A 23,692-nucleotide genomic window follows, 5' to 3' on the forward strand; every position below is an offset into this window, starting at 1 on the left:
TTCTCGTCCAGGTCAGGGTTGTCCCAAAGGCACATTTTCAAGAGGCAGCTGGACTTTCTTGGTGTTTTTCTTTTTTCCTTGAAAAATCACTTTTTTGCTTCTAATCCAAGAAGCTTCTTCAGTTCTGAAGAGCAAAACTATTGGCTTGACACTGAGTCCTGCAGATATATCGTGGCCACCTTTTGCCCTGAGGAATATAAGGATGTGTATTTTCAACAACAACAGTCTCTGTGGGCTTTCCTGCTGCTGGCACAATGGAGGATTAACTCCCCAGGTGTTTGAAACAAGAGACCTGCTCAGTCTTATGGCCATCGATGCTCCAGAAATGACTCTTGGGACTGGGGGCAAAAGCCAGGATTTTAGCTTTCTGCCAACTGAGTGCCAGCTTGTCTTCCATTCGTTACTGAGAGCTCTTTGAAGACCAGCAGGTGCTCTCACAGGCACAGCTGCCTCGGCTGTGCAGAGTAGGGCAGAGCTGAGCCTTCTGGGTGACTGCTAGGGAGTCGAGAGGACGGGGGACAATATATAAGCCACCGGGCATTTCCACACCATGGAGGAGCTTTAAGTGCCAGTTGTCCAAATTACTTCAATGGTCCCGTCTGTTTTGGAGAATAAGAGAACCCAATGAACAGCAAGTCACTTCAGTTTAAGCACATTCCAGGAAGGTACAAAACTTTTAAGATTATGCATGTGATTTATTTATTTTTTGCCCATACATAAATGTGTATTTTTTTATTCTAGAGTTTATTGGATTCCTGTTGGGATAATGAGTGGTGATTTGGATGTTTAAACACTCAGAATACCAAACAAGTTCAGGCCAGCAGCTCTGAGAATGAGAAGCTACTAGTCTGGGGTGGAATTTTTTTTTTAAAAAAGTCAGATAAGTCAGGACAGGAAACCCAGAAACAAAGAGGGAAGAAGAGGTAAGTAACCGAAGGAAAGAGAGAAGTAGGTGGACACCAAACTTTGGAAAAGCTGCAAGAGGGAATCAATAAACAAGTCCTAGAAGAATCACAGCGAACCCCTTTTCTCACCGGTCTTGCTCCCCCCCCCTAAAAATGTTCTCTGGGCAAGTTCTGAAATGAGGACCAAACATTGTATTTATTTTCTTTGGGGCAGGAACAGGAACTCCGGTGGAATATGATCAAGTCTGGGTTGCCTGTGACGTTGCTGCAGTGCCTGCACCTCTTCTTTGTGTCTCCCCCGGAGGCGGCTCCTGGTGACAGGGAGGAGCATCAGGGCTCATGGAAGACCCAGGACATGTTGGTGCAGGTGGGCGGCCATCGCTGGGCCTTCAGGGGCCTTGACCCACAAATAAACAGATTAGAAACAGAAGTTTTGTTCTTTTTAATAAATAAATAAATAAATCCAGGATTTGTTTGGCAAGTTTTGTTTGACACAAATAGTATTGTTGTTCTTGTTTACTTTTAGACGATGATCAACATTTATGCAGAAAAACAAGGAGTGGAGATGCTTCTTATGTCTGGTCATCTTAAATCTTTAATCATAGCAAGATCCTCTCTCTGGGACCGAAGCAGCCCTGGGTGGAAACAGTCCGTAAGCCAAGTGCTCCAAACGATTTCAGAGGCCCTTTCTACAACCACAATTTCATACCTGCAAGGTAACTGGCCCCAGTTTCCCCTGTCCTCAGTTTGGGCGTGCCTGCATGGGGCTCCTGGTCCTTGGCTCAAAGCACACGGTACGCTTAATGAGCTGGGGGGGGGCTGGTCAGGACACATTCGTTTGGATTCTTCATAATTACCATAATGACTCTTTGGTTTCTAGTGGAGCACAACTGAATTCCCTCTCTCCTTTCAATCCACTGTCCTCTCTGTTTTGCAATATGTGTTTTTTCTTTCCTTAAATGCGCAGGTCCTGTTTTACCGGCAAGACCCTGATCATTATTTCTAAATTTTCTGTCCAAAACATCTTCTGTGCCTCTTGCTTGTGACTGTTACTTTCATTACAGAGAAAGCTGGACGATATTCCCTATGGAAGCTGCTTCAGTTATCAGTTCGCCTTTTACCTTGTATTCTGCTCTTTGAATTGATAAAAGACTTTAAAAAAAATTAAAAAAAAATCATCAGCTAAAATGTAGCCAGTTTTGGTGGTCATTTTCTTCAAGGACTGTTCATCTTCTCTTGCTGGTTGACAGTTGGTGTTATTTTTTCTTTAAACTTGTGCTGCTGTCCAACTTTTAATAGAGTTCTGATTACAATAATCCAATTTGAGTAATCTAGCAGGTTGCAGATCCTTTGACTGGATCCAGTAAGGCTCTGGTTATATTCTTACACTTATCCTTTCTTGATTTAAACATTATTTTTTCCAGGAGTTCAGAAGTTGTAGGTCATATTTTGGTATGTATGAAGCTTAACATAAATTAATATTATGGTGCCAGAAGAATAAGTAGAAATTTCTACACAACAGTGATGATGATGACTACAATCTTACATGTGGTGGTTACTTCTTATGTGCAATACTTTTCTATCTACAGATTGCATCAAAACTTCTATTCACAATTTGTCAGAACTTGATGATTCCCTGCCTACTTGGGAAGTATGTGAATCCATCAATATTATCCTGCATTTTGTGAGGAATTCCTACCCAATTTCCCCAACCTTGCTTCTGGAGTATGAGAACAATGGAGGGCACCAGCTGCTGTTGAATTTTTTTTTAAGGCAAGTCAATTGATAGCATAGTGGCTGCCTAGATATGACACTGACAGATTTTTGTCTTACTGTTTTGTTTGGGGGGGAGGGGAAAATACTTTCTAGTACCTTTTAACATTCATACACCCTTGTAAATGCACATTTCTTTAAAGTGATGGAATTGAGGTGTTAAACCATTCTCGACAAAGACTACAATAACATGTTGTACCTAAAATGCAAATTATTCAGTTTTCTTGTATGGACTTTCCTTTTTAACACTGGACAATTTTTCTTCAGGGATAGGCTTATATAACTTTGTCCCACATGTCTTGCAAACATAAATCAAAGCTTGCAGCTTTTTCTAGACATGTTTGTCCTGTTCAGGACAGAACAAAAGAACACAACTATTCGTAGTATCAATAGATCAATAACTGTAGGCTCAGTCCTTGCTAAAGCTGAGCAGTGCCCATATTGAGATTTTCCTGTCGTTCCCCCCACACCTCCAGTGAACTTTCCTAATGCAGCACTAAATGGAATAGTTTACCTCCTGGGGTTGTGGATGCTCCATCACTGGAGGTTTTCAAAAATAGATTGAACAACCATTTGACTAGGATAGTAGTAGAATTTTCCTCCAATGGGATTTTACCATGTATTTTACCAGGAAACATAGATAGGGCAGGCTACAAAAGTCAGTGCCCCCCTAACCATACCCAAGCACTCCGAATTTTTCGGCAATGTTCATTTTGCTCTCCGCCTTCATGGTGACCTAACCGTAACCCTAAGTGGAATTTTCCTCCAATGCGATTTTCCCATGTATTTTACCAGGAAACATAGATAGGGCAACCTAGAAAAGTCAGTGCCCCCCTAACCATACCCAAGCACTCCGAATTTGTTGGCAATGTCCATTTTGCTCTCCACCTTCATGGTGACCTAACCCTAAGTGGAATTTTCCTCCTATGGGATTTCCCCATGTATTTTACCAGGAAACATAAATAGTGCAGCCTAGAAAAATGAATGCCCTCCTAACCATACCGAAGCACTCCAAATTTGTTGGCAATGTCCATTTTGCTCTCCGCGTTCATGATGAACTAACCCTAACCCTAAGTGGAATTTTCCTCCTATGAGATTTTCCTATGTATTTTATCAGGAAAAAGAGATAGGGCAGGCTAGAAAAGTCAGTGCCCTCCTAACCACATCCAAGCACTCCAAACTTGTTGGCAATGTCCATTTTGCTCTCTGAGTTCATGGTGACCTAACCCTAACCCTAAGTGGAATTTTCCTCCAATGGGATTTTCCCATGTATTTTATCATGAAACATAGATAGGGCAGGCTAGAAAAGTCAGTGCCCTCCTAACCATACCCAAGCACTCTGAATTTGTTGGCAATGTCCATTTTGCTCTCCGCGTTCATGATGACCTAACCCTAACCCTAAGTGGAATTTTCCTCTTATGGGATTTTCCCATGTATTTTAACAGGAAACATAGATAGGGCAACCTAGAAAAGTCAATGCCCTCCTAAGCATACCTAAGCACTCCAAGTTTGTTGGCGATGTCCATTTTGCTCTCCGAGTTCATGATGACCTAACTCTAACCCTAAGTGGAATTTTTCTCCAATGGGGTTTTCCCATGTATTTTACCAGCAAACATAGATAGGGCAGGCTAGAAAAGTCAGTGCCCTCCCAACCATACCCAAACACTCCGAGTTTGTTGGCGATCTCTATTTTCCTCTCTGAGTTCATGGTGACCTAAGCCTAACCAAACGCTGAATTTTCCTCCTATGGGATTTTCCCATGTACTTTACAATGAAACATAGATAGGGCAGCCGAGAAAAGTCAGTGCCCTCCTAACCATACCCAAGCACTCCGAATTTGTTGGCAATGTCCATTTTGCTCTCCGAGTTCATAGTGACCTAACCCTAACCCTAAGTGGAATTTTCCTCCTATGGGATTTTCCCATGTATTTTAACAGGAAACATAGATAGGGCAGGTTAGAAAAGTCAGTGCCCTCCCAAACATACCCAAGCACTCCGAATTTGTTGGCGATGTCCATTTTCCTCTCCGAGTTCATGGTGACCTAACCCTAACCCTAAGTGGAATTTTCCTCCTATGGGATTTTCCCATGTATTTTACGATGAAACATAGATAGGGCAGCCTAGAAAAGTCAATGCCCCCCTAACCATACCCAAGCACTCCGAATTTGTTGGCAATGTCCATTTTGCTCTCCGCGTTCATGATGATCTAACCCTAACCCTAAGTGGAATTTTCCTCCAATGCGATTTTCCCATGTATTTTACAAGGAAACATAGATAGGGCAACCTAGAAAAGTCAGTACCCTCCTAAGCATACCTAAGCACTCCAAGTTTGTTGGCGATGTCCATTTTGCTCTCCGAGTTCATAGTGACCTAACCCTAACCCTAAGTGGAATTTTCCTCCTATGGGATTTTCCCATGTATTTTAACAGGAAACATAGATAGGGCAGCCTAGAAAAGTCAATGCCCTCCTAACCATACCCAAGCACTCCGAATTTGTTGGCAATGTCCATTTTGCTCTCTGAGTTCATGGTGACCTAACCCTAACCCTAAGTGGAATTTTCCTCCTATGGGATTTTCCCATGTATTTTAACAGGAAACATAGATAGGGCAGCCTAGAAAAGTCAATGCCCTCCTAACCATACCCAAGCACTCCAAACTTGTTGGCAATGTCCATTTTGCTCTCTGAGTTCATGGTGACCTAACCCTAACCCTAAGTGGAATTTTCCTCCAATGGGATTTTCCCATGTATTTTATCATGAAACATAGATAGGGCAGGCTAGAAAAGTCAGTGCCCTCCTAACCATACCCAAGCACTCTGAATTTGTTGGCAATGTCCATTTTGCTCTCCGCGTTCATGATGACCTAACCCTAACCCTAAGTGGAATTTTCCTCTTATGGGATTTTCCCATGTATTTTAACAGGAAACATAGATAGGGCAACCTAGAAAAGTCAATGCCCTCCTAAGCATACCTAAGCACTCCAAGTTTGTTGGCGATGTCCATTTTGCTCTCCGAGTTCATGATGACCTAACTCTAACCCTAAGTGGAATTTTTCTCCAATGGGGTTTTCCCATGTATTTTACCAGCAAACATAGATAGGGCAGGCTAGAAAAGTCAGTGCCCTCCCAACCATACCCAAACACTCCGAGTTTGTTGGCGATCTCTATTTTCCTCTCTGAGTTCATGGTGACCTAAGCCTAACCAAACGCTGAATTTTCCTCCTATGGGATTTTCCCATGTACTTTACAATGAAACATAGATAGGGCAGCCGAGAAAAGTCAGTGCCCTCCTAACCATACCCAAGCACTCCGAATTTGTTGGCAATGTCCATTTTGCTCTCCGAGTTCATAGTGACCTAACCCTAACCCTAAGTGGAATTTTCCTCCTATGGGATTTTCCCATGTATTTTAACAGGAAACATAGATAGGGCAGGTTAGAAAAGTCAGTGCCCTCCCAAACATACCCAAGCACTCCGAATTTGTTGGCGATGTCCATTTTCCTCTCCGAGTTCATGGTGACCTAACCCTAACCCTAAGTGGAATTTTCCTCCTATGGGATTTTCCCATGTATTTTACGATGAAACATAGATAGGGCAGCCTAGAAAAGTCAATGCCCCCCTAACCATACCCAAGCACTCCGAATTTGTTGGCAATGTCCATTTTGCTCTCCGCGTTCATGATGATCTAACCCTAACCCTAAGTGGAATTTTCCTCCAATGCGATTTTCCCATGTATTTTACAAGGAAACATAGATAGGGCAACCTAGAAAAGTCAGTACCCTCCTAAGCATACCTAAGCACTCCAAGTTTGTTGGCGATGTCCATTTTGCTCTCCGAGTTCATAGTGACCTAACCCTAACCCTAAGTGGAATTTTCCTCCTATGGGATTTTCCCATGTATTTTAACAGGAAACATAGATAGGGCAGCCTAGAAAAGTCAATGCCCTCCTAACCATACCCAAGCACTCCGAATTTGTTGGCAATCTCCATTTTGCTCTCCGAGTTCATGGTGACTTAACCCTAACCCTACGTGGAATTTTCCTCCTATGGGATTTTCCCATGTATTTTATCATGAAACTTAGATAGGGCAGGCTAGAAAAGTCAGTACCCTCCTAACCATACCCAAGCACTCCAAATTTGTTGGGAATGTCCATTTTGCTCTCTGAGTTCATGATGACCTAACCCTAACCCTAAGTGGAATTTTCCTCCAATGCGATTTTCCCATGTATTTTACCAGGAAACATAGATAGGGCAGTCTAGAAAAGTCAGTGCCCCCCTAACCATATCCAAGTACTTCGAATTTGTTGGCAATGTCCATTTTGCTCTGTGAGTTCATGGTGACCTAACCCTAACCCTAAGTGGAATTTTCCTCCTATGGGATTTTCCTATGTATTTTATCATGAAACATAGATAGGGCAGCCTAGAAAAGTTAATGCCCTCCTAATCATACCGAAGCACTCCAAATTTGTTGGCAATGTCCATTTTGCTCTACGCGTTCATGGTGACCTAACCCTAACCCTAAGTGGAATTTTCCTCCAAAGCGATTTTCCCATGTATTTTACCAGCAAACATAGATAGGGCAGCTTAGAAAGGTCAGTACCCTCCCAACCATAGCCAAGCACTCCGAGTTTGTTGGCGATGTCTATTTTCCTCTCTGAGTTCATGGTGACCTAAACCTAACCCAACGTTGAATTTTCCTCCTATGGGATTTTCCCATGTACTTTACGATGAAACATAGATAGGGCAGCCTAGAAAAGTCAGTACCCTCCTAACCATATCCAAGCACTCCGAATTTGTTGGCAATGTCCATTTTGCTCTCCGCGTTCATGATGACCTAACCCTAAACCTAAGTGGAATTTTCCTCCAATGCGATTTTCCCATGTATTTTACCAGGAAACATAGATAGGGCAGTCTAGAAAAGTCAGTGCCCTCCTAACCATACCCAAGCACTCTGAATTTGTTGGCAATGTCCATTTTGCTCTCAAAGTTCATGGTGACCTAACCCTAACCCTAAGTGGAATTTTCCTCCTATGGGATTTTCCCATGTATTTTATCATGAAAGATAGATAGGGCAGCCTAGAAAAGTCAGTGCCCCCCCAAACATACCCAAGCACTCCGAATTTGGTGGCAATGTCCATTTTGCTCTATGAGTTCATGGTGATGTAACTCTAACCCTAAGAGTCTCCTCCATTGAGAAGAGGGTTGGACTGGAAGACCTCTGAGGTCCCTTCAAGTTTGGTTATTGTATGATTTTTATGCTCTGTAATTGTATGCGAACTTATTCGTCTGCCAATTAATTCTTCCAGTTTTGTTTCCAGATATGAAGGGCCACTGGACAAAAAAGAGAATGCCAGCATCAAGGAGACGTTGGAGTTAGTGACACAACTGACCCTTTGTGGGGAAACTGAACTGAGTGTTTCACGCAATATTGTATATCCACAACTGCCACAGTTTGATGAGAAACAGCCTGTTTCTTCTGGTAAGGAACTCAGATAGGAGTGAGTTAGGACATTTCCGTCCATGACATGCACAGATATGAGAAAATATGTCAAAGATTTAAATTTTGCCTAATAAATGGAAGTGTGTGGGGGGGAAATGGCCAGTAATGCAGATATTAAAACAGTGCAATGTATTGGTGGGTTTCCTGACCGCAAATATGGCTATTCAAGAAATGCAACATAATTTTGTTTCAAGAGAATTAATATTTTACATTGCATTTACCTTTTCTGGTTTCATTGTTCGTTCTAAAATGTAAATTAAAAGCTGAATGCTTTAGGATAGACTTGAGCAGATATTTTTTTATTATTAAAAAGTGGTGATAAATAAAAATGATAACTCTGCCTGAAATGTTTATAAAAGTAAAAAAATGGGACATAAATTAAATATCCTTTATCTCTGTCACCAGTACCACCATGTACAAACATACTTCTAACTAAAGATTTCCAAATTCAATTAAATTCTTCTTTTTTTAAAAAAAAAATAAGATTATTGTGCAATTGAATAACAGCTTATAGAACTAGGTTGTATTTATTGAACATGTAAGAGCTGTGGGGGCGCTCTCGTTAGAATGCAGCATTGCAGGTTAATTCACTGCTCACTGCCAGCAGTTCGATTCTGACCGGCCCATGGTTGACTCAGACTTCCATCCTTCTGAGGTGGGTAAAATGAGAACTCAGATTGTTGGGTCCAGATCGGCTGGCTCTGTAAACTGCTTAGAGAGGGCTGTAAAGCCCTGTGAAGCGGTGTATAAGTCTAAGGGCCGTGGCTATTGCTCATAGTAAAGTGCAAAAGTACTTTTCTTCATGCTGTGTTTGAACAGAATATGGGCGGATGGGGAAATGTGCAGAGGGCGAACAAGAGAGGCACTGTGAGGCCCCCTTGAAAAGGATGTGCAGGCTTCACCTGGGAAGATTAAAGATGGCCATCAGGACGGCCTCATGGAAGACAGACGATCCCTGTTTTCTGCTCTAGACATCTATACTAAGACAAACAGCTGCAATATAACATGTTTTCCTAGATTTAGCACAAGGAAGGGAGCAACAATGATTTAAAAACTATTACAGAAATTGTTGATAGGATTATTGTTTTCACAGGAAAAAGAATAAGGAACCTGAAAGCTTTTCAGGTACTAGAACTGCTTTTTCAGAAATCCAACAACCCAAATCTCTGCCAGTACGTTTTGCACGTACTGAAATCCATCTGGATGTGGGACCCCATGAATTTCTTCCTGCTTGAGTGGTCTCTGCAGCCCATCTGCCAGTTTGTGGGGGTCATCCCTCTCAAGCCCTTCCTGGTCCAGGTTCAGTTCTTCCAGCTGGTGGAGTCGGTGGTGGTGGACCTGTCTTATATCCCTCATGAGATCTTGAAGAAGGTTCAGTGTTTGGTCAACGAGAAGGCTGATCCCATATGCGCCTCGCTTGCCTTGGGCTGCCTCCACAGTGTCACACAGAGAGACCCCCTCTTGACGGACATCTTCCGAGATTCAGGACTTTTAGGAATGCTGCTTGTTCAATTGCGTAAAGAAGCCAAAAGACTGATAAAGAAAGGTATCTTTTATGCATACATACATACATACATACATACAAAAATAAAAATGTGCTTTTCTAAATCTTTTCCAAACTCTTCAGGCTGGGAATGGATTGACATCAGCTCCACCCCTTTCTCTGGTTGCCTGTGGTCTTCAGTAGCCCCTTCTGAAATTTATGTTTGCCTTAGGGACCCCAAATTTAGCTGCAACTCATGCTTGGGCCATCTGTCCCGCAGGATGTGCTGCTTCCTCCTGCTGGACCTTCTTTTAGTGCCCGCAGAAGTTGACATCTTTTCAGGGTTTTTTTAGGAGAACAACATTTTTGCTCAGAGAAACTCTTGTCTCCTTCTCCTTTCCCTCCACCATTCACAGCACATAAGCAGCTTTCTGAGATTCTATCTGCTCAGAGCTTCATTGGAACCTTCCCCCACACTTTCCTCATACTTTTGTTATTTTCCCACAACCCCCCAATAGGTTCCATTTTAGCTTCACCCCTCCACGCCCCCCAATCTCTTTAACCAAATCCTGGCGCTTTTTTCCCCCACACTGTCCAGCTTCCAAAGCTGTGGCGTCTCCTCATCTCTGAGACAGCTGGTCCAAGTGAGCTCTGTCATTCTGAGAATTTATTTCCCGTGTGTAGAAAGGACAACCATCTGTACATAGTGCTACTCATGAGGAAATCAACCTGGTTTCTTGTCATGCAGGAAGCATCCAAGCAGGTCCTCAGGTGTCGGAAGTGGAGGAACTCCTCAAAATGATGCTGAAGATGACGGCCGCTCTGGTGGTGGGATCTGTGAGGAACACAGGTAAAGAAAAAAAGAAAAAGAACCAGCCCAGCTTCATGGGCCACCAGGTGAGGGTTGCAGGGGATTAGTTCGTAAGAGACTTCATCCGTTGCTTCCTCTGTTGAGCCTGAAGCCAGCGGATGGTCCAATCAGCTGGCAGATACTTGGTTTCCTAATCTTGCCACTGCGCCAGTCTGTGGAAGATTCATGATTCAGGCAACTCTCCATCAAAATAAGAACTGACTGTGGGAAAGAAAGAGAAGCAGCATTTTCCCACACTGCTTTCTGAGGATTATTTCCTAACCTGTGTAGGGACTTTGGGACCTGGCTACGGATTCAGAAAAATCTTGTAAATTTTAGAGAAGCTTTAAGGCGCTTACATGCAAATATTGGGTTAGGCTAATTCAACAGAGGCAATTACATTTTCTTTTCATGGAATCTAAAGAAAGTCCAGATAATACAATGCTATTTCTATCTCCATTTATGTCTTTCTCTTCATTTTTCAACATTTTCCTATCTTTCTTAATCAGAAAAAAAAAACTTAAAAGGGGGACAGAATTGAAAACTTTTTCATGGACATTAGAATGGTTGTGGCAGGCGCCCTCCAGAGATGCTTTCCCATCTTTCCGTGGGAGGAATTCAGATGGTGAGACAGGAAAGCAGAGATGGGCTATAAAGAATAATACTTAGGAACCCCCCCCCCGAGAACTAAATACTCCAGAGGTATTTACAGTGCGGCCATAGCAGCATACAGTGATCTGCACAGTGGCATGAACCACAGTGCCTTACTTTCAAGGAGGAAATACTTAGAGCCAAAGGTTGAGACAGAGGCTGCACCAATTTTGGCACATGTTAACAACACCGATTTTTCAGGGGTGGGAGAATAAATATTTTATTTACTCTTTTGGTACAATGTTGCATTCATTGTGCTACTCAATGAAATTTAATTATTCTAGTAACAGGTCTCTGAACTTGGTCTTATATTGTAAAATAATCTATGAAATCATCACATTTATATCATTAAGTGACCATCCTTCAGATTCTGCTTGGAATATGGCTTAGTAGCAAGTTATACGTGCGATTTCTCAGTCATTCTCAGGGACTATGGCATGGTGCCTTACATCAAGATTTACATGGACAATGAGCAGTACCGAAGTGATGCCGTGAAGATCCTGGAGCAACTGTCCATCGTCAACCCTGAGGAGTACATGAGCTCCATTGTTGGGGCTCTCTGCTCCGCTACTCAGGGCGAACTGCACTTCAAGTTGGATCTGCTTAAAGTAAGGAATAGTAAATGCCAGCTCTATCTTATCTGAAAAAGATTAATGGTTGGGCTTTGTTCCTCTACTAGGCCATGAATCACCGGGAAATTCTAAACTATGGAAATATAGTTATTTTGCCGCATAGGGAAATAATGCATTGAAATGTGTCATCGGCCCCTAAAACTGACTGAAAACTGAAAATACTATTTGCCTTAGGAGGAATTACCTGGTAGTAAGTCCTGTCCGAGAGCAGAACAGGCTGCCTCGTGAAATGATACCTCCGCCTTCCTTGGAAGTCTTCCCAGAGAGGCTGGGCTGGCACCTAAATCTCTAGTAGGTCCTGCAAGGATCAGGGATGGGCAGTGGGAGAGATTTCTCGGGTATCTTCCAACTTGGTGAACGATGTGTATCTGTGTTCCTGGCTGCCCCTGAGGACAGGGCCTGATGTCGGATACGTTTCTTGGCCTCTAAAAAGTTCCCTGCTGCTGCAGTAGTCAGCAACTACCTAAAGTAGGTCGATGGTCCATTAAAGGGATCGGGGGTGGGTGGAGAGAAGACCCTTAAGAGCGATTATCCTTTTCAGGGGCCTGTGAACAGCCAAGGTTTGGATACAATCCACAAGAACCCCAGTCTGGCGCTTTTGTAAGGCCAAGAAGGCTTAAAATAAGATGGGAATGAGGATTGGAGTAGAGAGAGCAGATTTAGCCGGTGTGGCAATTTTCATTTCCATCTACCATCATCGGGAGGCCTCCAGATACGAAGTGTTAGAGAAGAAGAAGGGGAGGACGAGGCTGCTCTCGGGGCAATGACCCCCTGGTGCAATTTCCACGGGATCCATTTGGCCACAGGGAAGAACAGGACGTTCGTCAAGAGGCCAACCCTTGTTCTATGACCTGCCGTGTCTCTTTTTGGGCAGGACACAGGCAGAAGCCATAGAAAGGCAGCAGCTGGCAACTGGCAACTGATCACTAGAACCTTGGATTTTGAACACAATACTCTATATGGCCATATTGCGCTAAAAGCTAAACGTAGAGATGGTTGTTTATAATCACAATTTGACTAGGTTGTGAAGAGGGTAAGTGTGTCAGGCAAAATGCAAAACACAATTAATTAACCAAGTATAGTAGTAAACTATTTAGAAGTTCAGATTTAACTTCCCATGTTTGGGATAAGAGCCACGGTGGCGCAGTGGTTAAAATGCAGCATTACCGGCTACTGCTGCGCACAGCCAAGAGTCTGATCCTGACTGGCTCAAGGTTGACTTCCATCCTTCCTAGATCAGTAAAATGAAGACCCAGATTGTTGGGGGGGGGGGGAGATGCTGGCATTGCAAACCTTCCAGACAGTGCTGTAAGGCAGGGGTCCCCAATCCCTGGTCCGTGGACCGGTACCGGGCCACAGCATGCCAGCAGCTGGTCCACACAAACAAGCAAAGCCCCATCCACGGGATGCAGGCTGTCCACAAAACCTGCAGAAAAATCTCTCTCCACGTAACTGGTCCTTTTGGGCACCTCTGCTGTAAAGCACTAGGGGGCGGTATATAAGTGCTATTGCTATAAACCTGATTTTATATATATAAAATTATATAAAGATAATAGCACCTGTTCAGAGGAATTTTTCAAGAGTCTTATCGTCCAGTAAGTTCACCCACCTAGAGACTGATGTGGCTTCTAGTCCCTGATAGCTACTGATGGAGAAAATCATTTGGACATATTATGGCAAGTCTACTTTCCTGAGGAAATGTGAAAAAGGGGTGGTTTCTATCCAGAATGTCTTATTGCTGAATTATTAGTTCTGGGAGGAAATTCAACCTTCAGAATCTTTGCTCAGAATAATTTGAATCCCACTGATTAACACTTTTCTTGTATGCTCCTGATTCTTTATATTCCTTTTTTATTTCCCCTAGAAGGCTGGGGGAGGGGGGGAAGGCTATAGCCTCCCTGTTAGAGGGAGTGAAAGGAGATAACCCAACACCCCCCCCCCCATGCTCTCTGTCCAGTGAAGAGAACAAATCTGCCACAGCTACAGCTAATCTAAAATTCTTCTTATGGCAAAGTTTGCTGCTTGCCTGAACTGATATAAAAACTAATGCAGCTTTGATGCCTAATTCTGACAAATTATAACTATATTAATACATAATATAAGAGAATGAATTTACTAGCTGTAGCCTTTGGGATCATGATTGCATTATGTTCAAATTCAGATTGATTTGCTAATTTATATTTAGCTGTTAAACCCCAAGTGCAAGTGCTAGAGAGTTCCAGAGCGGCAGGCGGTGGGCAATTATGAGGAATAACGAAGAAAGCCATGCAGAAATAAATTCTGTTAGCTATAACTTAGTTAGGGATTTCCACTCCAGGCAGGCCTGTTACAGATTAAAGCCAGAAGAATAGACAATTAAATTGTAACAGAGTTAGAGCCAGAAGAAATGTGGTTACGACTGACCTCTCCAGATTGTGTCAAAGCCATTCTGATACATCAAGGTCCAGTTTATTAGGTTTATGCCTGTTCAGGAGTTACTGCCTGGTGTGATACATTAGCATGCAAACTGAATGGCAGTAACTAAGCTTCCCCCTCCAATCTCTGGCACGCTACTCCCCCCCCCTTTCAGAGGAGGAGGAGGAGGAGGAAGGCAAGGGCAAGGGGGAGGAAGAGGCAGGATCGGCATCAGGGAGAAGTATGTATAGGATGAAGTTTTGAAATCATATATCTTTAAAAAATTAAAACCCCTTACAGGCAAACATATACGTCACATCCTCCTAAGTTCACAAAGGCAATCTTCTGATGAAGTAAGCTGTAGTTCACAAAAGAATTATGTCTTTTGATAAAATGTGTTACTCTAAAAAGGTGTTGCTAGATGCCTTCTGATGGAAGGATAATTCATTTTGTCTTATGACATGATAGCTCTGGTTTGTGGCCTGACACTGTATGGACCAAATGTCCCGACATAGTGACTCAAGACGTTGCCCTCATGCAATTAGACGACTACAGGGCATTCAGTGTGGGGCTGCCCGTAAAGCCACTGCTAGTTCAAAATGGAGCAGTTGGCTGCTTGATGGGTCCCAGCCCGTGCAGTCCTAAGAAACCTATTTTAAAGGCCCAGGTTGCACCTAAGGCTTCTTGTTCGTCAGTGGCCGATAGGTTTTCAGGTGCAATTCGGAGTGCTTGTTGCTATGCATAGGATCCCAAGGAAGCCCAGCAGGGCGTGGCTGCTGCCAGGGGCGGCCGCCTCTTTTAACCTGTTTGGGGTTCCCCCTTCAGGGGGAAGCTGCTTCTGGTGCCCAACCTCCAGGAACCGAGACCAGAGAGGGTTGCTTTTCTGTCCTGGTGCTCGTGTTATTAAAAAATGGCTAGGCGGAACCCTTCTGTGGAGGCTTTCTGGAAACGATGGGTCTTTAGCACAGCAAATTCTTCATTTGAAGGACTTTAGTCAAGACCAGTTTTCCTATGGAGTTGGTTGTTGTACTTTGCACATTCTGTGTATGCAATGACAGATTCTTCTTCCCTTTTCCCCCCAACGCTAGTCTCTCCTGAAGACCCTGGTGAACCCCAAGGGCCGCTCCGCCTTCAGAATCAGCAGCGGTTTCAATGGGCTGCTTTCCCTTCTGGCTGACATGGAAGGTGCCTTGCAGGACCCGCCTTCGGGTGTCTGGGCCTCCTTTGCTCATAGCCACCTGCTGGAGCTGGTACTGCGCCTTCTCCAGACCACGGCAGCCGCTCTTTACTCGGACCCTGCCAATGCAGACTTCTTCCAGAAGAACGCTCTCTTTGAGAGGATGGCGGAGGACCTCGGCCTGCTTGGCTGCTTTTCAGCACAAAGGTGGGGACAAACCCCTATGCAGATCAACAAACCACGATCCTTCGTTGAGCTTTCAAATGCAGCTGTTTGCTCACCTGAGCTTTTCCCAGCACGGCTAAAAAGCTGCATCAGGATATTCAGCTTCCTTGATTCCATGGCCAAGAGGAACCCCTTCGACTTCAAGAGCTGCTTGGTGGAAACAGATCCTCCCACACTGGGCATTCAGGATGGGACAGAAAACCAGCAAGAAGGGTCTCTAGGGAATCTTTGGGCCATCCAGCCGCCAGAATCCCAGAGCAGGTAGGCTGTCGATGTTTGAAGTACTCATTTGGATGTTCTAATTATCCTATTTCTTACATGTCTTGGAACCTATATTTTCATGAGTGTACACATTTGTAGATTACTCCAATGTAGGTTTACCTACAAGACAAGCTCAAAGGATTTAATGTTAATAGCAGACTTAAGTATCCTCTGTGTTAGTCGCAGGAAGTGGCACAATTATTTCAAGTGCAAAGGAAGTTATTGATAAATTTTCTTTGCTATCACTTGCCATCAGCAGCTCCTCTTCTAAAGTATTTTCCCACTCTTTTAGAGAAAAGTGGGGTGAGGAGCACCTTCGATAGGACAAAAGGGTGGTTTGCAGTTGGATTTGGATTCTGAATACCATGGGATTTCATTCCCGTTCATGCGTATTTGGGAAATATAAAGGTAAATGAGGCTCCCATCAAACTGACTGGCATTTTTTCATAGCCTTCTGGATCTTTCTGCTTTCAAATAATGCTTACTTATAAGTAGAATTCTACACACATATCAATCTAAATGAGTGTTTCTCACTTTGGCAACTTTAAGATGTATGGATTTCATCTGCCAGAATTCCCCAGCAGGCTGATGTCCACTCATCATAAAGTTGCTAAGGTTGAGATTCCCTGGATTCTTATCCCCTCTCAGCCCTCTCAGGTAGACAGGTCAACAAGGGGACACGGGCACACACACACACACACACACACACACACACACTCCCGGAAGCCTGTCCAAGTTTCTAGTAATTAAGATGGGATTATTCTTAGCTTCTTTCTCGTGCATGATTCAGTCTCCAGACTGTGCAGTCTTTTCTGGAAGTCTCCCCACTTTTACACCCTGTTCATTATATTCCATTTCTACAAAAGAGATTCAGCTGCATATGTTATCTAGATATATGGGAAGTCTTTGATTGCGTACATGGACTATTCATTAACAAAATTATAGATATTTAAAGTTGGCTCTAAATTGCAAAGTATGATAGCCAATATTTAGCAGCCCATAACAGATCAAATAAAGACCAACAATTTTAATTCACAATAATTTATCATAAGAAGAGATGCCAAACAGGAATCTTCCTTTTTCTCTTTGCTGTTTTTCAATAATAATAATAATAATAATAGTAATAATAATAATAATAGTGATGATGATTATTATGATGAAGAAGAAATTGGAAGGGACCTTGGAGGTCATCTAGTCCAATCCCCTGCTCAAGCAGGAAACCCTATACCATTTCAGACGAATGATTGTCCAATCTCTTCTTAAAAACCTCCAGTGATGAAGTACCCACAACTTCTGGAGGCAGGTTATTCCACTGGTTAATTGTTCTGACTGTCAGGAAGTTTTTCCTTAGTCCTAAGGTTGCTTCTCTCCTTGATTAGTTCCCATCTGTTGCTCCTTGTCCTGCCTTCAGGCGCTTTGGAGAAGAGCTTGACTCCCTCTTCTTTGGGGCAGCCCCTGAGATATTGGAAGGCTGCTATCATGTCCCCCCTCCTCCTTCTCTTCATTAAACTGGATATTCCCAATTCCAGCAACCTTTCTTTGTATGTTTTAGCCTCCAGTCCCCTGATCCTCTTTGTTGCTCTTGGGAGGAGCCATAGTTCATTCACAAAATTATGAAAAGAAAAGGCAATTAAAGTTTCCACTCATTAATTTTGTTTAAAAGGCAGTTCCAAATAAGCAGATACTTCTCAAAATGTTGGAAAAACTGAGATCACAAATCAGAACGCCTTCTTTGGTAACCTTGAGGAAATAACTCCTTCTACTCAGACACAACGAAGAGCAAGCTAACCTTTACAGAACATTACAGGATTAGTTTTGTTTTTTCTGCCTCGGGAAGGAAGATCTGAAGCACAAAGCCTGCTCCTTCCCTTTCTCTCCTGATAGGAAGTGCTTGATGGGACTCCATGGGGGAGCTTCAGCTTCCCCAGGCCAGCTGGGAGAGCCACCTTTTTCTGGGCTATCCTTGGAAGAGAAAGGTTGCAAATTCTCCTCCCCTCCCGGATGGCAGAAACATTTGCTTTCCTGTTTTTATGCAGGAATGGACAAGAAGGACTGTGACCTGGTTCCTACTCTTTTGTTTTAATGTGTACAAGTTTACAAAAATGCAATAGGAGTCCTCTGTCTTTTCTCTGAAGGCCACGAGGTGAGGACTCGATGATCGTGTGTCCTGGAGCCCTGTGTGTCATGGTGACACTGATTGGCAAACTCTACAATGAAGCTTATCCAGAGGTGAGTCGATAAGTGACTGATGCCCACCAGGGTGACTCAACTTCATGAAGGTGAGATTATATAGCATAGCATACTCATTATTCCTTTCAAAATATTGTATTATGCAAAAGAGAAAAGTAAAGAAAGGAAATGAAAGCAAAAGAGAAAGGAAATCTATTCTACACCCATCCTATTTCCAGTGCCCTCTTTCATCTGTATTCATAGTCACTTGATACATTTGTTTAGTTAAATAAAGAAATATAAAACACCACGACCCCAAATCCTTCATCTCAACCCACACCGACACCAAACAGCCTCAGTTTGACTGGAGCAGCACAAAAAACATTGGCCACGCTACCACCTGCCACATTCCTGACTTCATGGAAGCCTGGCCCTCCACCAGCAATTCCATCCACAGACACACTGACCCACAACCAGCCCACAAAGCCCTCAGGATCCGAATCAACTGCACAGCCAGCCAGAGGCAGCAACGACCCTCAACCATCCCATACAAGCCCCCCCCCAACCAGCACTTCACTTCCCAATGACCCCCACCTGATGTAACACCCCCTCCCCCATCACAAGCCTCTCTCACTGATGACTCACACCTGGCCCATCACAAGACCCATCACAAGGCCTTCACTTGACACACCCACACCTGAAGCCCTTATAAAGAGAAGAGCACGACACTGACATCCCCTAAACGCCCAGCCTGGGAACGAAACCACAAGCTCGGAGAAGGAACCACATCCTACACCAGAGTCACAGATATTCACCACTATTGCAAATAAATATGGTCACCCAACTACAAAACAAAATAATAAGGAGTCGTATATTAGCATCATCTGCCGTCCTAGTCATGTACAAAGTGCAATTCGCGAGGCCCTCCAAGTGTGGAGCCTGCTGATAAGAGAAGAGGGGGGCCGCTTCATAACAGCAGGCGTGTGCGGTGGACCGACTGACACGTTTGCCCTCAGACGTCGTCCTGGTGCAAAGTTGTGGGCTTCTCTGCTGATCTGTAGTTGCGTCTCCTGGGCCCCTGACAGACTCCGGGAGGGATGCGTAGGGAAATCAATCCTATAACAGCTGGGGAAACAGAAAGTACTTTCCTGACACCATTAATTTTTTTCACTAAAACCCTTTTTTCCTGGAACGAGCATCTCTGAAAAGAGCACATTTTATTCAAAACAAGGCAATCTCATTATTGGCAGGACTGCTGTCATAATGCGAACAATCAATTCCTTGTACTCCATTATGGCTCTATTGAATTTGTGAGGGCAATGCGGATTTACTGAGCCAAGATCTTCACGATGTCATTCTTGCCCTTAACCTTGCTTTTTTGCTGAAGCAAAATTATTATTATTAGGAAGAGCAATATTTAAGGTACAAAAAGCATTAGAGCCTACTTAGAAAATCTAGATGACACTTTCTCAGTTGCTGGTGAATCAGAGGCCCCAATTCATGAAAATCCTTTGCAGCCCCAACTGAAGGGAGCCGGAAGTGACCCTGAATGGGTCCCGTCCCTTTTGGTAGCTTCAGCTCAATTAACCTGGGCAGATCCGAGCCGGCTCGGGGGTGGCCATCCACCAAACACACCCATGACAGGTGACCGAGAGACCATGGGCAGCTTTCCTATGTCTTTGGTTCTCAAGCAGGGTTGTGGCTAAAACACGAACTTGCTTGCACTGCCGATCTTTGGCTGGCTGAGCAGAGAAAAACCGTGCTCGACAAAGATCTCTGCTTGGGTTACAGGAGAGCTTTATATAGTATGTGTGCCGGATATCCCATAATGCCACTGTTTATTTTTCAGATTTATAATTTTAATGAACAGATTTACCAAAATACCCCATTTATTATAGTTTTACACTACTTGATACAATTTTTATTTGCATACTAAATAAATTCAAGTTGTTTTTTAAAATTACTATGAAGAAGATGGCTATAACTATCACCACTTTTTCTTTAAAACATGTATTCAGTTAGTTTCTGCATAGTCTGTATTTTCCCAAGTTTTAAACTAGCAATTCTTTCTAATTGGCATAAGTTACCAATTTTCCACTTAGCCGTCAGAATCCCTACCTTTCTACGGAGGAAAACATGCCTTAGATCAGGGGTGGGGAACCATGGGCCCCTTTATGACTCGTGGACTTCAACTCCCAGAATTCGTGAGCCAGCCATGCTGGAAGTTGAAGTCCACCAGTCACAGATGGACCCATGGTTCCCCACTGCTGATCTAGATCATGTGACGAAGCTGGATCAGTTTTAATTCATCTGAGCAACCCAGACTGATCATCAGGGATATCAGAAGAATATAGGCACAATCAATCACCTTATATTCCCCCCCTCCAAGAAATGTAGCAACAGGATCCAGATTTATCATATTTAGAAACCTAGATAAAATGTAGCTTATTTATTTATTTTAGGTTTTTATTTTGCTTTTTTTATATACAACTTGGTGGTGAAGATACCTAATACTCCCTCCTCCTATTGTCTTCCCTACAACAACCCTGTGAGGTGGGCTGATAAAGAGTGACAGGCCTATTTATCCTGCTGAATTTTCATGCCTAAGATGGAGAAGAACTCACAGTCTCTCAGCCAGCAACTTAATTATTAATTAATTAATCTTAATTTCCAACCAATCTAGCTTCATTGTGGAGACAGCATATTACAGTGAACATAAACATCTCTGAACATGTTCTGCTGTTGTGTTTGATTTATCTGATCACATTTGTTATCTTAGCCTTTTTCCAACAGCCATTTCATTTAAATTTTGAATTAATTTCCTGTCTGTTGTATTTTACATACATTTATATCATACACAAAAGTGACTGCAGAATGACTTTAGGTGCCCTATTTCTTTCTAATTTCTGATCATGAACATGTGTGCTAATATCAGTCAAAAATTAAATATTCAGCAGCAGAGTTTGCAACTCTAAAATTCTCCAGCAAAATTTGTGTGCAGTGGAGATAACACACAAAGAGGCAACTAATTTCAATAAAATCTAATATGGAGCAATGAATGATTCTAACAAAAAGCACGCAATAGTAAGCAGCATTTGGCAATTTTATATTATTTCTAAACTTATTTATTAACTGGGTTCCTACATCATCTCTTAAATTTTTGTTTAGAAAGTTGGACTTAATGTCTGCAATGGTCCAGGGCTTCTCTGTGCTCATTATGGCCGCCGGCTACTGGTTGCCCTCTCGTTACCAGCCCTCCACTCAGGTGTCTCCTTCTTGCCCTGTCTTGGCTTGTTTCAGTTATCCCTGGAGATCCAATTCGCTGCAGCTAACCACATTCAATCCTCGATGGGCTTGGAGAAAAACCGCCAAGCGGCTTGTGCAGCTGGCCTGCTGGGCAGCCTCGTCGGCTCCTGCCCAGAAGTTCTGCATGACGCGAGCAGCCCCCTCCACCCGCCTCTGATCCGGCTCTTCGAGAAGCTCGCCTCCCAGTCCATTCAGCCCGGGGTCTTGAGGTGACGCCTTGGCGGGGGTGTGTGCCTGGGGCTTTGAGTGACTGGGCCTGGGCAACAGGTTTCCAAATGCCTCACCAGCAACTGTGGCTGGTGTTTTCAGAGGTGACCTATTTCTCCGTGTATCCGTATCCTGCCCTTATTTGTTATTTTACAAATAATAACTCAAGGCAGCGAACATCTCCAGCACCACCTCATAAAGCAGCTTCTTCTTATTATTTTCTTATTTTCTTCACTGGGAACAACACTATTGGTAACATGCCACAGAGGTACAACTGGTAAGACTCTGAAAGTTCCCCAAGGCCCGTGACAGCCTCTTTCAAGAATCCTGTCCTCCAGAACCGCTGGCCGATGCAACTGGCAGTCCCGGGTTTGGGGAACACACAGTGAAGTCTTTAAGGCATTTCTAGGACCTTCACCCACCCACTTCGTCTTTGCCCCTCCACCTCTGCCTTGCACCTACTGCCTAGATGCCTCGTCCAGGAGTTCCTTTGTTTTGGTTGTGTGACATTTGTCCTTCGCTCGATCTCTTTCAGACAGTTTCTGTGCCCACGGATGATGTCCCTTCCCCTCGCTGCCCCACCCCGTGTGAACCTCCCCCTGGCACCCCTAGGTGACAGAGAGGAATTGGACCGAGTCCAGAGGAGGGCAGCCCAGAAGATTGTGGATCTGCAAACCAAACCCTACGAGAAGCAGCTAAAAGGTCTGTTTAAACTACAAAAAGATGTTAGTAGCTTTCAAATATATGGAGAATTCTCAGAGGGAAGAGCGTATGGACTTGCCCTCCCCTGCCCGAGAGGGCAGAGTCAGTACGGCAGACCCCCCACTTGGCATCCATTTGTTCAACAGCCTTTTGAAGTTATGAGGGTGCTGAATGAAGCATCCAGCTCACAACTGTGGAATGCTTTGCTGGTGTTTCTCTAGTTACTTCTTTCTGCCGTGTCTCTCAAAGTTCCCAGGTTGGAACCTGCAGTGGTATCACTGACTTGGCGTGTGTCTTGCATCAGGTTCTGGAACAGCTGCATGGAACGACAGCACAAAGCCTCCTCACACCCTGTTGGGCTCTGACACCCCCACGGGCTCTGCAATGGCTCTCCAAACGGCCATGAGCCTTATTTCCTTGGCAACACCACGCAGCCTGCACCTGCAGAGCGCCTGCCTGGCGCCTTCCTTCGTGGAGTTTGACATGTCCCTTGAAGGATATGGGTAATACATTGATTTGTGCTTCCCCTTCCGCCATTCCTCCTCTCAGCCTCCAGGTCCTTTGCCTTTGGTTCCATGGAGGCTACTTCGATGGGTGGATAGTTCAAAAATCAATTAATCAATCAATCATGTTGTTTAGATGCCTTTGTCACCTGAAGGAATGTCACCCATTTATGGGGCAAATTAGATAAGAGTTGTAGTTCACAGCAACTTTACGGACAGAGGTTTCTGATTTCCCCTTTTTGTTATTACTCATAGTTCTGTAATGTATAATGGGAAATATGCATGGAAATTCCCCTGTGGCTAAGTCAGGAAGACTATCCTTGCATATCTAGTGCTGTTTACATACATGAGCAGGTCATTCAAGTCCTCCTTAAGGTGTTTTGAGCCAATCCTGCTTAGTGCAGGCCAGAGATGGCCAATTGTTTTGAGCTGTTTTTGAATGGTGTCTGGGGGCGCGGGAACACCCATCCACAAAGGGCATGATTAAGATGAAGAATTGAGTAGGGGGTAGGATAAAATGTAATTTGACCTTATTTAAGTTTTTCAACACTTAAATTTAAATGCACTTAATATTATTTTTCCCTACGTATTTAAGGAGAGAATTACATATTTTGCTGGCAGCATTTAGAGCATGTGTGGGGACCACTAGGGTGCGTGTGGGGGGAGTTATTGTATATTTAACCTCAGGGATGAAATGGTACCAGATGGATGTCAAATGATGTAGCTCTTTGAATTTCACGTAGAAGCATTTTTTGTAGCTCCTACGGTTACAGTGCTGAATAACTATTTCTAAGCAGCAAGGAAGTCCTTCTCTTTGTATCACTTCCTCATGTGTTCAGATACCTTTATGGAACTTTTAATGCACATTTTGCTATAAAGGAGAACAGGGAGCGTGGAATTGCAGAATTCAGAGAAGTACAAAAACAAAGCTGTCTTTGTGTATCTATCTTTGAATGGC

At 43.6% G+C, this 23,692-nt stretch overlaps 1 protein-coding gene across 4 annotated transcripts in view; it reads left to right on the plus strand.

Annotated features, from left to right (window-relative positions):
* The window catches only part of LOC120319585 (WD repeat- and FYVE domain-containing protein 4-like), a 91,079-nt gene that overhangs the window by 5,405 nt on the left and 61,982 nt on the right, over window positions 1-23,692 (plus strand). For all 4 annotated transcript variants that reach the window (XM_039368598.1, XM_039368596.1, XM_039368599.1 and 1 more), the window contains exons 5-16: window positions 1,120-1,272; window positions 1,432-1,621; window positions 2,495-2,678; window positions 7,993-8,153; window positions 9,268-9,720; window positions 10,406-10,507; window positions 11,576-11,766; window positions 15,273-15,847; window positions 17,983-18,076; window positions 21,317-21,531; window positions 22,065-22,231; window positions 22,536-22,734. In XM_039368598.1, the coding sequence (XP_039224532.1) occupies window positions 1,120-1,272; window positions 1,432-1,621; window positions 2,495-2,678; window positions 7,993-8,153; window positions 9,268-9,720; window positions 10,406-10,507; window positions 11,576-11,766; window positions 15,273-15,847; window positions 17,983-18,076; window positions 21,317-21,531; window positions 22,065-22,231; window positions 22,536-22,734 (2,684 nt within the window). The remainder of the gene's footprint in view (window positions 1-1,119; window positions 1,273-1,431; window positions 1,622-2,494; window positions 2,679-7,992; window positions 8,154-9,267; window positions 9,721-10,405; window positions 10,508-11,575; window positions 11,767-15,272; window positions 15,848-17,982; window positions 18,077-21,316; window positions 21,532-22,064; window positions 22,232-22,535; window positions 22,735-23,692) is intronic.

Source organism: Crotalus tigris, unplaced genomic scaffold (assembly GCF_016545835.1).
Source record: "Crotalus tigris isolate CLP2741 ecotype Arizona unplaced genomic scaffold, ASM1654583v1 scf7180000020858.209836, whole genome shotgun sequence".
Lineage (NCBI taxonomy): Eukaryota > Metazoa > Chordata > Lepidosauria > Squamata > Viperidae > Crotalus > Crotalus tigris.